The 16742-nt window shown below is 40.9% G+C and overlaps 1 protein-coding gene across 2 annotated transcripts in view; it reads right to left on the bottom strand.

Annotated features, from left to right (window-relative positions):
* Nucleotides 1-16742, bottom strand: part of MTF1 (metal regulatory transcription factor 1) — a gene marked incomplete at its 5' end in the record, with an annotated part of 172966 nt that overhangs the window by 131534 nt on the left and 24690 nt on the right. For both annotated transcript variants that reach the window (XM_044083572.1, XM_044083581.1), the window contains 2 exon segments: nucleotides 1951-2082; nucleotides 12396-12634. In XM_044083572.1, coding sequence (XP_043939507.1) covers nucleotides 1951-2082; nucleotides 12396-12634 — 371 coding nt within the window.

Genomic DNA, 16742 nt, shown 5'->3' with positions numbered 1-16742 from the left:
ATATATGCCTTTAAGAAGCTTTCCCTTGGGCTTGCACAGGCTGTTTAAATACGGAGCACATGTCAGCCTGACTGCCATTTTTGTAGTAAGCTGTTGAGATGTACACATGTATGTCTGTACAGTCTGTCAGTTAATCAGTTTGTTTATATTTTGTTATGCTGCTATCCACCCTGATGTGTTTCTTTGTAATAAAGCATATAAACGAAGGACCCCGCCTGTTCATCAACTATACTAGAAAGGGAGAAGCGACATTTAGTAACAGAACAATGACAACCTCACATACATGTACTTTTCACGTGAACAGCATGAGTAGATGTAAGATCATGATTTGTTAAAATGTTGTTATACCATGACTGCATCATGTTACATCTAATGTATTTTACAGTATAAAAAGCTTGTATTTGTTTTACTTTTTGGGATCAAGTTAACTTCTTGATCCTCCTTATGGGATGTGATTTTGAATAAGTATTATATTTGCATAGCCATATATCCTGTTTTTCAAGAATTAAAAGGAAGTACCCCAAGTGTTTAAATAAAAATGTCGCGGTGGTACGGCGGTAGTGTTGTTACCTCACAGCAAGAGGTTCTCCCGTTCGATTCTCGGCTGGGCTTGGGAGTGCCTTCTGTGTGGAGTTTGCATGTCCTCCCCGCAGTTGGGTAGCGTTCGAAAGACATGCTTGCGTAAATGGGAGTGCCTTAGTTGAAGGTTGGGTGTCGAGCTGGCACCTCGGTGTTTCGTAAAAATCTACTGCCAATCATTAGCAAAAAAAAAAAAAAAGCCAAAAGAAACAAACAACCCCAAGTGTTTAAATCCCAGCAGGAATCCCTTTGAAGAAACAGAGCAGTACACACACACACACACACACACACACACACACGCACACACACAAAGACACGCACGCACACAAAGACACGCACGCACACACAGACACACAGGCGCACACAGGCACACACGCAGGCGCACACAGACACACACCTACCTTTACCCACAAGTTATATATATTTTTTTAAAGAGCTCATGATTTTCTAGCAAAGAAACTTTTGAACAGTTACAGGATTCCAGGCATTCAAATATTCATTTTTTCCACTCTTAAAAAAATTGGAGGTTGGTATAATGGTTAAAGAATTTACCTCAAACACACAGACATGCACACAGACCTACCTTTACCCACAATTATTTATTTATTTTTTTAAAGAGCTCATGATTTTCTAGGAAAGAAACTTTTGAACAGTTACAGGACTCCAGGCATTCAAATATTAATTTTTTCCACTCTTAAAAAAAAATTGGAGGTTGGTATAATGGTTAAGATATTTACTTCACAGACAAGGTCCAAGGTTTGATTCTCACCTTTGATGGGAAATTGGGTAGGCTTAAAATGTCTTGCAAGTGCAACTAGTCAAGTGCTTACATTTGTTTATATTACCCAGTTTAAACACAACCTAGACAAGTGGATGGGGAACAGGAAATTTACACCGGACCTGGCATTCATGTCCCTTATGGACAGAGGCAGCTTATAAATACCTGGTCCTCAATCTCCTATTTTGATGCAGGACATCATTATTATTTCAGGAAAACTCGTCTAGGCTTAGAAAGGCCCCTTGGGTCATTAGCCTAGTAACAGTCTATGAATGTATGAACAATGTTCCCCTATATTTTCATTTAAGTAGAAGAGTAACATTAGTAATCTAACTACAAATAATTTGCAAACTGTGCAGTTTCTGATTAAACTGTGTCAAATAAGTTTCTGTTTAAATAAACTCTGCAATTTGCTCATGATGCAGGGAAATAGATTAGGCAGGCCAAGCAATCTGCAGCCACACCAAATATTCCATCAGTCTGTTTCATCTAATTCACTACTACGTGAAGATTTGCAAAGAAAATGATATGTACCGCGCAAAGGAGCAACAAGCAATCAAACGCATACACAAATGTGCAAAACGTTCAATTACCTGAATGGCTTTTCTCCTGTGTGAGTTCGGATGTGCTTCCTTAGGTCACTGAGAGTGGTGAAGTACTTACTGCATCCTTCAGAATCACAGTTGAAGGTCTTCCCGGTGTGCAGTCTCTGATGTGCTTTTAACCTATAAAACAATATCATGTACTAACGTCAAAAAAGAAAACCATTTCAGAACCATGGGTAATTACAATCTCAACTTATTTCTATTTAAGTGAAATAAAAAACATGCTGAGAAAGGCTCTTGATAGCACTACTTCTGAAGCTGTTTTTCCTCCCACCCCTATTTCTCTGTGTCTTAAGTTGGTATAACTGGTTTTACATCCTGTGTGTTATTGGATTATCTCAAGGATTACTTGCATAAAATTAGACCCTCTTAGTAACAGCCTGCATATCATATTCCTTTGTCCTGACAGAGTGCTCTTCAAACTATCTGGAGATATACAGAGCTGAGAATATTTTTCTGGCACTTTAGAGTTGTGTACTGGTAATTGTTGTTCGACTAATTTTATATCATTGTTGGCTGACTTCAGCGTTGTGCACTGTTATTTTTGCTTCACTGTATAGTTTTTCAGATCTCTGCTGAAGGTGTTGGTTTTCCCATACCCAACCTCCCTATTCCTGTCTTGTTGTTTAAATTTGGAGGCTTTTGCAGTTACCCGCCCCCACTGTAGATTTGATCTGGGACACTCCCCCCAGTCCCAACTCTACCTCATTCTACCTAATAGAATCCTTCTGCACTTGTTTTTAGTCATTTTTAATTTAATTGCATTTTTTTTAAACTGTTTGGTCTAACATTGCTACATACTCAAGTGTGCTAGCCTGCACTACATTTGAATTTTTACTGCTGTTTTAACTACTTTTCTGTGTGTGTTTGTGTGTGTGTGTGTGTGTGTGTGTGTGTGTGTGTGTGTGTGTGTGTGTGTGTGTGTGTGTATATATATATATATATATATATATATATATATATATATATATATATATATATATAACTTTGTAACTAGTGTAGTCCAGATTCAGATTTGCTGTATCCAGGACTGTATGTAAACTTCTGAGCCCCCCTAAGCTTTCTGTGTTGGAGGGAAGCCTTCTAGCTTATCAGTGGGAGTGGTAAGCACTAGGTAGCCTATCTACCACATAAGGAGTGGTTCTAACCCAGAAACTGTAGTTACTGGCCGTTTGGGCAGTTTTTCCATCTCTCTCAACTTTCTGATTTAAAAGCCTGCATTTGTACTTCCCCTCCTTTCTTGTAACTAGTTTAGTCCGGATACAGATTCATTTTAGCACTTGAATTTGCTTATTCGTGATCAGTACTTGTTCAGAACTTGTAAGCACTAAATAACCTACTAATTACTACAGCACTCAACCTTCCTCATTACCTAGAGGAAAACAGTTTTGGTACTTACTTTCCTCACTTGCTTAGAGAAAAACAGCTCTTGTACTCACTTTCCTCACTTATCCAGAGGAAAATCAGGCATGTCCAAGGGTCAGCTCCCAGTGTTCTCTCCTGTCTATCTGATGAATCTGGGCATCTTGGGGCAATGTAGAAAATGCCTCATGTACACAGACAACCCTCTCCTTCTACCACCCAATACTACAACCTGTGAGAGATGCACTTATCTAGCCAAACTGGAGGTAAAGCTCTCTACAATCAAGACTGAACTTGACAGTCAAGAGGAGAAGGTAAACACTTGCACCACACCACACCACACTCATCACATAGTCTCACTAAATCTACACCACCAAAATCCACACATAGTAACACAAAAACATTTGCCGAGGCTCTCAATAATAATCTGTCTAAGCAAGAGACCTCCAAAGCAGAAACGCAAGCAACCTCCATCCCCCAACACAACCCAAATGACACACAGCCCACAGACTCAGTGTGCCACTCAACCACAGCCAATAAGGCAAAACAACGTACCCAACACACTAGTCATAGGTGACTCTATAGTCAGGCACACTGATGTCCCACTCACCAGGCTAAACAAGAAGGTAACTGTCAGCTGCCTGTCGGGTGCCAGGATTCGTCACATAACCCACGCACTCATGTCATTCCACAACAAGTACAAATATGACTCTGTCATTGTCCATGTTGGTGTGAATGACCTGAGATGTACCTCTCTGAAGTACATGAAAAGAGACATAGAAGAGCTCTCCGATCTTGTAGCCCAGGCAGGTATGACCCTAGCCCTGAGTAGCATTCTGCCATCACCCAGAATGATGCTGCAGTACAAGGACAAAATGATTGACTTCAACAATTGGCTAAGCTTCTGGTGACATTCTAATGGGATCCAGTATATGCCTGGGATGACATGGTCGACAGACCACAATGCTTTGCCAGAGATGGCCTGCACCTGTCACCCCTGGGATTCCGGATACTGGCTAAGGTTCTTGCCGCCCCTATAGTGCCTTTTTTAGGCAAGGTTCAAATGACAAATTCACCACCGTAACAGAACAGGCAAGCAAAAACTGAGGGTGATGCTACTCAATGCTAGAAGTCTAAATCTCAAAATGCACTCACTCGAAGTACTCCTTAAAATGGAGAACATTGATATCTGTGCAGTGACTGAGACCTGGTTCAAAGCTCCAGAGAGCACCCCTGCACTACCAGGCTATAACTCATACCACACTTTTCGGCCATGTAACCTGGACCGGAACACCAAAGGCAGAGGTGTGTCCATATTCATTAAGGATATCCACACCTCCAGGCTAGTTGCTCAGCATAATGCAGCCAAGGTTATCCAAGTGCAACTAACTCTGGGCAAAACTGCAATCCAAATTGTAGCTTGCTACAGATCAACCAGCATGTCCCAGGATTCCCACTCCTCTTTTCTTGATGCACTGGAAAATATTAGGGTTCAACCAAACACCCTAATAATGGGCGATTTCAACTACCCCACCATTAACTGGGAAAACTACTCATGTACCAACTCCTTCGCTCAACGCTTTCTGGAATTCATAAACTCCAATGCCCTGGATCAATTTATGCACACCCCCACCAGGGGCAACAATATATAGATCTAGTCATTACCAACAAGAGTGACCGGTGTTCCACACCTGAAGCCAACGCCTCATTGTTCCGATCCGACCATAAGCTAATTACCCTAGATATCCACATCCTGCCCCCACCCCCCATTAAGGAAACCATGGTAAAAAATTTCTCCAAAGCCAACTTCATGCTTCTTAAGACAGAAGTGGCGAACTTCATGACACCCATGGAGATGGACAATACAGTTACGACTACTGAATCCTACATAATTGCACTTTATAAGCACTTACATGAGTGCATGGATCGTGCTATCCCAAACAGAACCAAGACGCTATCCTCCAAAAAAAAGGAAGCCAATCTGGTGGTCCCCTGCCATAAACAAACTGTACAACAGAAGGAAGAAACTGTTGCAAAAGAGAGTAAAATCCCATGAGTGGAGGAGCTCCCTGGTCAGCCTCAGTAAAAAGCTGTGATCCCTGATAAAATCCTCCAAAGCTAGTTATGAAAACAAAATCACCACTGATTCTAAAGACAACCACAAAGCATTCTACAGCTATGTCAAGAATCTCAATAGCAACACTCAGATCTGCTCTGAGTTACAGCACAATGGCACTAAATATACAGACCCAACTGATATTGCCAACATCCTGGCAGATAGGTTCAGTGCTAACTTTACCCCCCTCTCACCCCCTAAAAAGCCCATCTCTATACCAGAAGAACGCAAAGTTCCTGTAATCACGGCTGCACAGGTAAAAACCACACTCTCCAAAGCCAAGAACACAGCATCCATGGGACCGGACAACATCCCAGGCTGCGTTCTACACGAACTACAGAACGAACTGGCACCCCACCTAAGTACCATGTTCAATCATAGCCTCACCTCAGGCTTTGTGCCTGCTGAATAGCGCACAGCAATGGTTATCCCACTCCACAAGGGGGGAGCCACCACAGACCGCGGGAACTACCGCCCCATTAGCCTGACAAGCCTGGTCTGCAAGGCCATGAAAACGTATCATCATGGAACTTATAAAGAAAGACATTGGTAATCTCCAAACTCTGGACCCCACCCAGTTCGGGTTTGTAAAAGGCAGATCATGTCTCCTAAACCTGATAGACTTCTTTGAAGCAGTCACCAAAGCCGTACACAAGGGTAAGGTGGTTCACACAGTCTATCTAGATCTTGCCAAGGCTTTCAACACCATCCCCCACTCTGGAAATGTAGATAAACTCACTAAACTAGGTATAAATCCCTATGTCACAAGATGGGTTGCCAACTGGCTCACTGACAGAACCCACACTGTGAAAGTAGCAGACTCCAACTCCGACTTCAGACCACTGACAAGTGGAGTACCACAGGGTTCAGTCCTGGGTCCTCTCCCGTTTGGTATCTACTTCTCTGAAGTACAGGCTAACACAGAAGGTCTTTGGCTAATGAAGTTTGCAGATGACTGCAAACTAGGAGCCATAATCGAAACTCCTAACGATGTGGACATCTTAATTATGCCTCGCTGAGACAGATGACTGGTGTCAAAGCCATGGCCTCAAGCTCAATGCCAATAAGTGCATCGTCATCCCCTTTGGTAAAAACTCTGTACCCATGAACTACAACACAGGCGGTAGTATACTTAACACTGAAAGTGTGATAAGAGACCTTGGGACACAGGTGGACAGTAGTCTCTCCTTTGATAATCACACCGCCACAGTAGTCAGGAAATCCTTCTACGAGGCACACCTCATCACAAAAGGTTTCTCATCCAGAAAAAAAGAGGTCATTGTTTCCCTCTACTCATCACTCATTAGACCCATTATAGAGTACAACGCCCCTTTTGGTATGTACCTCATAAGACATCAACAACTGGAAAGGCCGCAGAAATACCTCACAAAGAGGATTACCGGCCTCAAACAGATGCCCTACGCAGACCATCTCAAAAAACTCCATCTTTACTCCGTCGCATATCGCCTACTCTGAGGTGATCTCTGCCTAACATACAAAGCTATGTCAAACCCAGAGCTGTTGGACATGCTCCACTTAAAGAAATCCCAATCCCTCCAAGCTACACGCGCTCTAGGGACCTAAACCTTGTCACCACAATAAAGAGAACATGCCATAGGGATAGATTCCTGTCCCAGAGACTTCCCATACTCTGGAATAAACTACCTATCTATATCAAACAAAGCTCCTCATTAGCACTCTTCAAGAAAAATCTTGATGATTGGATGGGAAATAGGAAATTCACCCCGGGGATCACCTCTTTGGCTCTGCTTGACAGTGGCACAGGAAAATAATTTTCTTAGGTTGCAAAAGCCAGGGTACCTTTTTGGCTGGGCTTGTATAGGCCCCAGGGCCCATAGCCTAGTATCTACCTATGAACCTACCAAAGTGAAGACTGTTTAGAATTTTAAGACATTGACCAAGTCCAAGGAATCTGGAGTACCAAAACCTGGCAGTGCGAATGATAATGGGAAACTGCCACTGCAAAGATAAACAATGACATAGCAGATGTTCAAACAGAAGCATCATTCATGCAGACATTCATACCACAATTATGAGTCAGCCAAAGGTAGACATTAATATCCTGGCCGGATTTTTTTCTGCAATAATTCACTGGTGTGGTGTGCAGCTGCAATCTCACACAATCACCAGCAGAAAGAGCTCAGGAATAAAACTCAACAAAGGGTATAATAACAGCATATGACAACCATAAGGAGATCTGGTTTGGCACAGGTTTGTCCTTTCCTACCTTCATAAGAAATGAATAACTGATCAGATGAGGTGAGAAAATATTGAGACAGACTCCAAAAAGATCTGAACCAGCAAACACCATCCTAGATTTGGAGAGGGCATCTACTCTGTAGTGCTTAGTGAAAATGTGTACTGACAACCAGGTTGCTTCTTCCAGGATTATTCTGGACATCTACCCACTTGTAGAAAGATAAAGAATAAAAAGCTGCTCTAGTGGAACAAGCCTTTTGAAAACAGGGCAAGGATTTGCCATGCTAAGTGAAAAAAAAATATCGAACTAGAAACCTAGCAAGTAGTACCCTGTTTGATACGGTCTTGCCTGGCTTAGACTCCATGAAAGAAACAAACAGCTTGTCTGATTTGCAAATAGACTTGTCCAGGTAAAATCTGAGCTGTCTTGTGTTTTGAAAAATGCAAAGCACGTACTCAGAAAATTGGTTTCTAGAAGGGATCAGAATCCTTTCCCACAGTTTTAGGCTTGACAGTTGATAGGCTGGGATGAAGCAATGAGCCCTTCTGCTGTGAGATCAAGTCCACTTTGTGGGGTAGATTGTGGTGATTGCCCCTGGCTAAGAGATTGAGAAGGGGGATCTAATGCTGCCTTGGCCAAGAGAGTCAGTAAAACAATCCTTGTTTTTTTTTTCTTTTTGGATTTTTAGTAAGACATTCGGTAGTAGAAGAAATGGAGGAAATGTATAAAGAAGTCTTCCTGTCCACTAGAAAGACAAAGCATCTGTTCTCCAAGTCTAGGAGCAAAGAATCCTTATGCAGAAAACAGGATGTTGTTTGCTGCTCTTGGAGGTAAATAATCTGTGGTGTACCCCACTTGTGGATTATGTCTAGAAAGACCTTGAACAGCAGACCTGGACTGAGGTTCACTCGTGCCACCCACCAAAGGATCTCCCTCTTGAGACAAGGTATGAGAGAGAGGTGTTTTGACCACATATTTTTCAGGTACCACTGTATAGGGATGGCTGCTGGTATGTAACCTAGTGCCCTGAGAATCTCAATTGATGAGTAGGCCCAGAGATGCAACTGGGACTGGAAGTTATGAGGCATCTGGACCTTCTCTTGGGACAGGAAGGCCTGCCTGTTTGAGCCTGGTCCACACCCCAAGAAAATTGGGCCCTGAGTAGGCCGAAGGAAACTGACCATGATACCCAATTCCAGGAGTGGTGAGGGTGAAGTTGAGGTGCAGAAATAGGGTCTGGGGTGATGAAGCCTGGATAAGCAATCATCTAGGTAGTGGAATTTTTTATCCCAGAGTCCTGCAAAAAAGACTATACCTGGAGTTAGGCCCTTTGTGAAAACACTGAGGGCAACAGAAAGCCCAAAGGGCAAAACAGTGTTTGTTCCAAACACAGAAAACCTTGAGAAATGTTTGAAATCTGGTGCTACAGGAATGTGGTCAGCATCTCTCAAATCTAAATTTTACTAAAATAAAATCTTAGTCCGGGAATGAGAGCTAAAAGGATGTAAAGGGATAGATAGGATTCGGAGGTTTGAACTTTCACAAACTGGTTTAGAAAGGAAAGATTTAAGAGTGGTCAGCATGAAGCTTTCTTTTTTTTGGTCTAAAAACAGCTGTGAATAAAAATCTTTCCCTATCAGAGAATGTTTGACAACTTCTATCACTCCCTAAGAAGGCAGATGCTTAATGATGGGAGAGGAAAAAGCATTTGATCTGGCAGATGAGATGGAATCCCCTGAAATGGAGGGAGGGATTCCTACTACCATCTGCATTTCTGATGAATCACTGTCAGAACCCATTTATCTGAGATTATCGAATGCCAAAGACAAAAATGGACAGATATTTTTTAGATGATTTAAAGGTCTTACTGGGTGGAGGGCACTCAGCAGCTAGTTTTTCAGACTTGCTTTTCTGTCCTTGTTTCTGGAGGGCTCTTTCTTTCCAGGCACCCCCTCCAGCCCTCAGGTCTTTTGAATGAGTGCCTGCCAGAAGCTTGCAGTGTCTGCCTTTTTTTTTTTTTTTTTTTTTTAATAAAAAGGTTGCAGAGGTAGGTGAAAAACATTAACAAACTTGGAAAAGGAAGGTTAAAAAGTCTGAATAACTCCCTGAATCACTTTCCCATTCTCATCACACTTTCTCAAAACCTCTGCAGCTGATGGCTCAATAAAACACTTCTACATTTAAGGGATAGTTCAAAATGTTAGCCTTAACATCCTCACGTAAGCACAAGATGATGAAAAGTTGTGCATTAATATACTCATATTGTTTTAGAAAGTATGCAATAAAATTAAATCACAGATTTTTCCTCTGAAGAGGGGAAAAGTGGCTATAATGTTCCTCATTCTCAAAAGGAGCAAGCATAAATTTTAATGAGGGCCAATTAAGCATTCTAAAAATAAGTGTGGCAGAAGTATACACTTTTTCCCCAAAGCTATCAAAGGATTTCCCATCCTTAACAGAAGGGAGGGATTAACGTTTACCATACTGTTTAGCAGCAGTAGGATTTACCAAAGAAGTCACTGCAGGGTCAGATCTCAGACTGGAAAATAAAAATGTTTACGATTGAGGAACTTTTTACAATCTTTCTGCTTTCTTAAACTGATTGTTAGGCAAGTTACAGCTGCAATAAAGACGTCCACCAATTCTAGAAGAACAAGAGGAACAGGGGACGGGTTCAGGAAACTTGACTGATAGAATAATATTTTTTTCCACGGACAGTGGGATATCATGATGTTTCTCCTAAAACAACTGGTTTATTCTGGATATGGCTTCAAAAACAGAAGAATATTCTTTTAATGGACTATCAGAAGAAACACTCTCCTCAGAAACAGAATCAGCGACCTGACACGATTACAGTGGAAACAGAGTATAAAAAACTAGTCCAGATAAAATCACTTTAGCCAACAGATCTCAGAGACTCTCTCTCGGATACCCTCCCTGTGGGAGGAATAAAGACACACTGTTGAAGATTCCAGCAGTTTATTCAGTTAACAACAAGAACATACGTCCACCTACCTACTTAACTGAACAAACTACTGGAAACTTCAACAAGGTGTCTTTACTCCTTCCACAGGCGAGGGTATCCGAGAGAGAGTCTCCTAGATCTGCTAGCTAAAGTGACTTTATCTGGAGTAATACTTTATACTCTGTTAGCCCTGTCACCCCTGGGTCACAGGTGGGCTACCAGACTTCCACTCAAACCCTCTGGATTACCTCAGTTTCATGATTACAGTCGAGGGACACAGCACTCATTTTTTTGAAATCTACCTTCCTGTTGTGTTAATAAGTGGATATGAAGATGGTGGGAGAAAGGCTGACCCACTGACATCTGCATTAGAAACATTAAACATGACTGCATTGACCACCAAAGACCAACCAGAATAATGCTCGTCTTTCACCACTTATCTTTAGCAACAGCTTTTGGATTAAAGACTTTGAAGGAAATATGTCTAACAGACCTCAAATGCAATTGAAGGAAAAGGTACTGCCAATCAAAACCTTACTGAAAACAAAGGAGGCAGGTGGTTTGCATAACAGATCCATTTTTAGACAACCCAATTTTGTGTATGTTGAGAAAGGTCATTTTGCCTTTCTCCTCAAAAAAAAAAAGATACTAATTACTGTGCTGAGAATGTAGGTTTTCCTTCTGGCAACAAAGGTATGCATTTTCTTGCACTGCCTGCTTGCCAAACATCCCGATAATGTGACAATTAAGGGGGAAAAAAGAAGTGAATATGCCCTTGATCAAGACCGAGGATGCCACTATGAGCTATATGGCTATGACATCTGAAGAATAAAGTGCTCTTCTACACCAAATGTTTAAAAATAAAAGGATGGATGACTCCACTGGTTTGACTATTAAAATCAGGAGTCAAATCTACTACTTTGACCCCAGCAAGCCTACAGAAGTAAAGATGAAGCCACGGACCTTTAGGTTACACCATTACCGTCAAGTGGGGTAACTGTCACCACTACAGCATTTTTAACAATTTTCTCCTAATTCCTTGTGTATCCTCACCTCTGGGAATTTTCTGTTAACAGCATAACGTATGAAAACAAAAACAATGTTAATTGTTTAGAAAATGAAAAGAAATTAACAGAGTCTGGAAAAAAAAACAAATGAACAGTATTGGTTTTGTCAGTTAGTCCCAAATGATGTGAACCCTAAGGAAAAAAAAAGCAGTTGGACCAACAGAATTATATTTTCAAAATCCTAAAGCCAACATGCAGGGATTTAAAATAACCAACAACCTGCCAGTTCAGCCAAAAACAGAAAATCATCTCACAAACCTGGTAAACATGCATCAAATAGTACAGCAAGAGCTCAATAGTTTAAACACTTGCATACTTTGTAAAACAATATGAATACATTAATGTACAACTTTTCATCATCTAGTGCTTTCCATTTCAAACCAATCAGACAATGGTCAGTCCAAAGTATGATATGCAAGTTGGTATACATTTGATATTATTTACCTTGCAACATCACAGCAAAGAATGAAGAGATGTTACTATCCAAAACATTCTGTTAGCCAAGCGTTTGTAGCTCCCAATCCGGCGAGCCCCATATTTATCAGCAGGATTTTTCATCAACAATTTATAATCTTCAAACATCTGGAACACAATGAATGCTGCAATACACAATTTTATGTGCCACACATACCTTGAAGTTGGGTTCCAGGTACATTGTTAAATAAAAGAAGCTATGTGAAATTTAAAACGCAAGAAATTTACCTATACAGTGTATTAAATGCTTTTTCACAGCCTGTTACATCACACTCAAAAGGCTTCTCCTTTGTGTGAACACGGACATGTATTTTGAGACTATAAGAAGTAAGAAATGCTTTTCCGCATCCCTCTTGGTTGCAGACAAATGTATACTCGCCACGGTGCGTCTTTTGATGAGTGCGTAGATTACCAGCTGTGCTATAAGTACGAGGGCATCCTTCAAATGTGCACTGATATCGTTTTACCTACAGCAGGGGAAAAAAGTCATTATGAACACAAGAAAGAGAACCCGGAGTAACTATTGCAATTCAGAAAACAGAGAATCAAATGTTAAAAAATGATTTGCAAATCTACTAAAACTGCATACGTTTTTTTTGCTTAACATCTATATGCATTATATTTCAAGAAATCGTTACAATGGTGCCATGTGCCAGAAAACAAACATTTGAACACATCTCTAACACCTCTCACCCTTCCTCTATACTAGAACAACTAACAGTAGTAACTTTGCAGAAGATTATGAATCCTTCCTGCTCTCCTTTATCATGGACATCACAAATTCTTTCAGTATTTTTAATTCCACTTCACTAAATAATCTTCCTAAAGTCTCACTCTACTCGCATTCCACTTTAAGAAAATCTTTTTTAAAAAGAGACAAACTAATGAAAAATATTTTAACAATCATCCTCAAAGCAAAGCTTCGCCCTACTTTTCTTAGTAAAACTGCTGACAAAACGTAAACCTCTTACTTACAGCTGGGGGCGGCCACAGTGGTGCAGCGGCTAGCGTTGCCGCCTCACAGCAAGAGGTTCTCCGGTTCGATCCTTGGCTGGTGTGCCTTCTGTGCGGAGTCTGCATGTCCTCCCTGTGGTCGCATGGGTTTCCTCCCAGTGCTCCAGTTTCCTCCCACATCCCAAAGACATGCTGTAGGTGGATTGGACACTCTAAATTGGCCTTAGGTGTGAGTGCGTGCGTGCGTGTGTGTGCCTTCTGTAGAAGGTTGGGCGCCGAGCTGGCAACTCAACACAGTAAAAACTCCACTGACAATCATGAGCAGACAAGTGATCCGCTGTGGCGACCCCTAACTGGGAAAAAGCCGAAAGAAGAAGAGAAGACTTACAGCTACAACTTATCCCTTACTATAGGTATAGCTCCTCCAACTTTACAACATTCCATCACCATCCATAAAGACTTTTGGTCTCTCTCTACTCTCTGTCCTCTGGCTAAAAGTTCAGAAAAACATCTTTACAAACTACTTAAACATAGAAATAGCTATGGTCTTCTTTCAGACAAACAGCAAGACTTCAGAAGTGCATTCAGCGCAACAACCACTCTGAATTCTGATACCAACTCTATCTACTGTAACATCAACAAGGACCTCATTTACTGATTGTATATTTATAGATATGACTATGGCATTTGAAACTGCTAATCACCATCTTAAGCTTAATAAACTTAACTTTGGTCAAAACACTTAACTGGTTCCAAAGTTGTCTTGAGAATAGAACATTCCAATTTCATTCAATCATCTACCACACTTGCTACACAACACTAGGGGTCCCTTCAAGATTCAGGTTTAGGCCCCCTACTCTTCTTATTCATAAATGACCTCTCTGATAAACTTCTCTCATTTCACATTATTACGTATACAGATGAATTCTCCTACTTCAAGCAAATAAATGTCCTATTAGGTTGCAATCCTAGCTTCAACTGTCCTCCAGTACTTACCATTGGGCCTCAAATAAAAAAAAGTTTGAGCTTAAAACACTTGTGCCACTCTCATCCCATCACAAAAACTAGCTAGCTAGCAAGCGAGCAACTGACCCGAGTTGAAATCAGCTCATGGCGACCCTATGGTTAGATCCCATAAGGTTTTCATGACATAATAAGGAAGCAGACTGCCAGGCTTCTGCACAGATACTGCTGCTGTTCAGTTGTGCCCCAGCCAGGTTTCGAACCCAACACAAATGCTATCACCAACCAAAACATCATCATATCCTATGTTACTGCAAACAAATACTTAGGTCTTGCCCTTGACTGTTCTCTTATGTTCTCTACCCACACAGATAATACTGTTAATGTCCTTTCCCAAATTAAAATATTCTGCAGAATTTGCCACCTTTTATCTCCAATAGCTAGAATGGTACTGGCTAAAATGTTCTTCTTCCTAAACTTGAATGTGGTCTGCCTTCTGCCTCTTCTGGCATTCTGTTCTTCCTAAAACGCAGACTACAGACCACTGAAAACAAAATACGTAGTCTTGCTCTGACTCCCATATTCTCTGACCTCTGCAGAAGCTAAACTGGTTCCCAGTAACTGAAAATCCATCTATTTACCCGACTGCCTAATATTTAAACTATTAAAAGAATGATAATGCCCATCTAAAAAGACCCCCCCCCCCCATTACACAACCAAACTACTGCCTGACAAAATTCCCAGCCTGGCCTCATCTCCCCTGTATAGACAGTCTTTTAAAACAGTTATCGGGGAAAGGGTCTTTCCAAAACTTGGATGAGCCCTGTGGAATAATCCACCACAAACTTTGGGGTTATTGAAACTCCTGTTGATTTCAAAATGACTCTTTTTAAACATCTCCTTAACAAGTCTGCATGTAAATGTTTTATGGATAATGGTTAAGTATGTTGTCTATGCCTGCTTTTAGCAAGCTTCTTTACTAAAACAATTCACTTTTTCATTGTTCATTAATCAATATGCATTCAAATCATTACTTGCTCTGTGTATAGATTTGTACTACTACATTTTATACTAATACTTTGTTGCACACACCAGTGCTTAGTTACTGATTGGAAAGGGTCTTTAAACCTGTTCACCAATCCAGTTATCAAAGAGAGAGAAATAAAATAACTAAAGATAATTAAAACAAATAAGGGGGATGGTGGGACAGTGCACACACTGCAACAGTGCTCTATTCGAAATCCACTGCTATGCCAAGTCATAGCGTAACTGTACCATATTCATCATTAGACCACTGCTGTAGTAATGTTAACTAATGTGACCATTACCAAAGCTTTTAGTCAGACAGGGTAGAGGTTTGGGAGATAGAACTGGAGTCCAGTAACGCTCAAGGAATGATTCTGGCAAAACCTGTTATGGTTCTAGATTAGGCATCTATTTTGCAATGCCTGATAATGGTATGAAAGGAACACCAGACAGCTGCTCCTAAGATGGTGCTGGAGTCAAGACCCCTGAAAAGGCACCAGAAGAAACCACAATTCTAATAGAATGTGCTTTGATGTGACCTTGTACGAATTTGCCATGGAAATTCATCTAGATATGATCCATTTAGAGGGTGGAAGTCTTTGCTTTTTTCTTCCGAAGGAAATTAATTTGACCAGGCTTTCTAATGTTTTTAGTCTTAAACAAACAAAATTTTAATTTTCTGTGTGCATCCAGTAAACAATCTTTGCTATTTATTCTGAAGCCTAGAAAAACTTGCAGGGAGGTGGACAGATTGATTCAGCGACATTTTAGTAACCACTTTAAACATAAATGAATGGTTTGTCAAGAGGGTCTTCAAGTGTCAATGAAAGCTAAGAAAAAATGGGAAAAGACAACAGTTTGTAATTCAGAAACCCTTTGTTTCAGGAGCTAAGACTAGTAGTAATATTATTTTCCAAGGTCAGAATTTTAGAGATACAGAAAATAGAAGTTATGTCCTTACCATAACGTTCCATGTGGAGTGTTCATTTCGCCTTTGTTCTTACACATGGGTTCGGAGCCGATCCTCGGCTCCGTGCCGGCCGCTTGCAAGCTCTGCATCGAGAAGAAGCTCGAGACAATCTAATACCCACAATCCCCCTCTGCCTTTACCTCAGATCTAGTTTGCAAGCAAACCAGTCTCTAGAGAGAGCACATTCATGCTTACATCACATATGCACAGAACTAAGAGTCTATATATGACTATATATAAAAAGACACATAGACATATATATATATATATATATATATATATATATATATATATATATATATATATATATATATATGCCAACTATGTACACAACATCTGCAAAGCAGAAGCAGAATGCTCCCGGCCAGGCATCAAAAGAACGTTCTTCTTAAGGGGGGGAGGGTGGGAATGTAAGAACAAAGGCGAGATGAACACTCCACATGGAACGTTATGGTAAGGACATAACTTCTATATGTGATAGTGTTCAATCTCGCCGTTTGTTCTTACACATGGGTAGCGTCCCTAGCTCCTTGTTCCTGAGGAACTCACGGAAGGGCGTTCTTGAGCACAGTGGAACCAAAGGTTGCCCTGTCCCTAGAAGCCTTGTCTACCTTATAATGAGAAATGAATGTATGTGGCTTAGACCAAGTAGCAGCCGCACA

Source organism: Protopterus annectens, chromosome 1.part1, assembly GCF_019279795.1.
Source record: "Protopterus annectens isolate FY-2018-M chromosome 1.part1, PAN1.0, whole genome shotgun sequence".
In the NCBI taxonomy this organism is placed as follows: Eukaryota; Metazoa; Chordata; order Ceratodontiformes; family Protopteridae; genus Protopterus; species Protopterus annectens.
The sequence above is the reverse complement of the archived record's forward strand: the minus strand, read 5'-3'. Positions and strand labels throughout refer to the sequence as shown.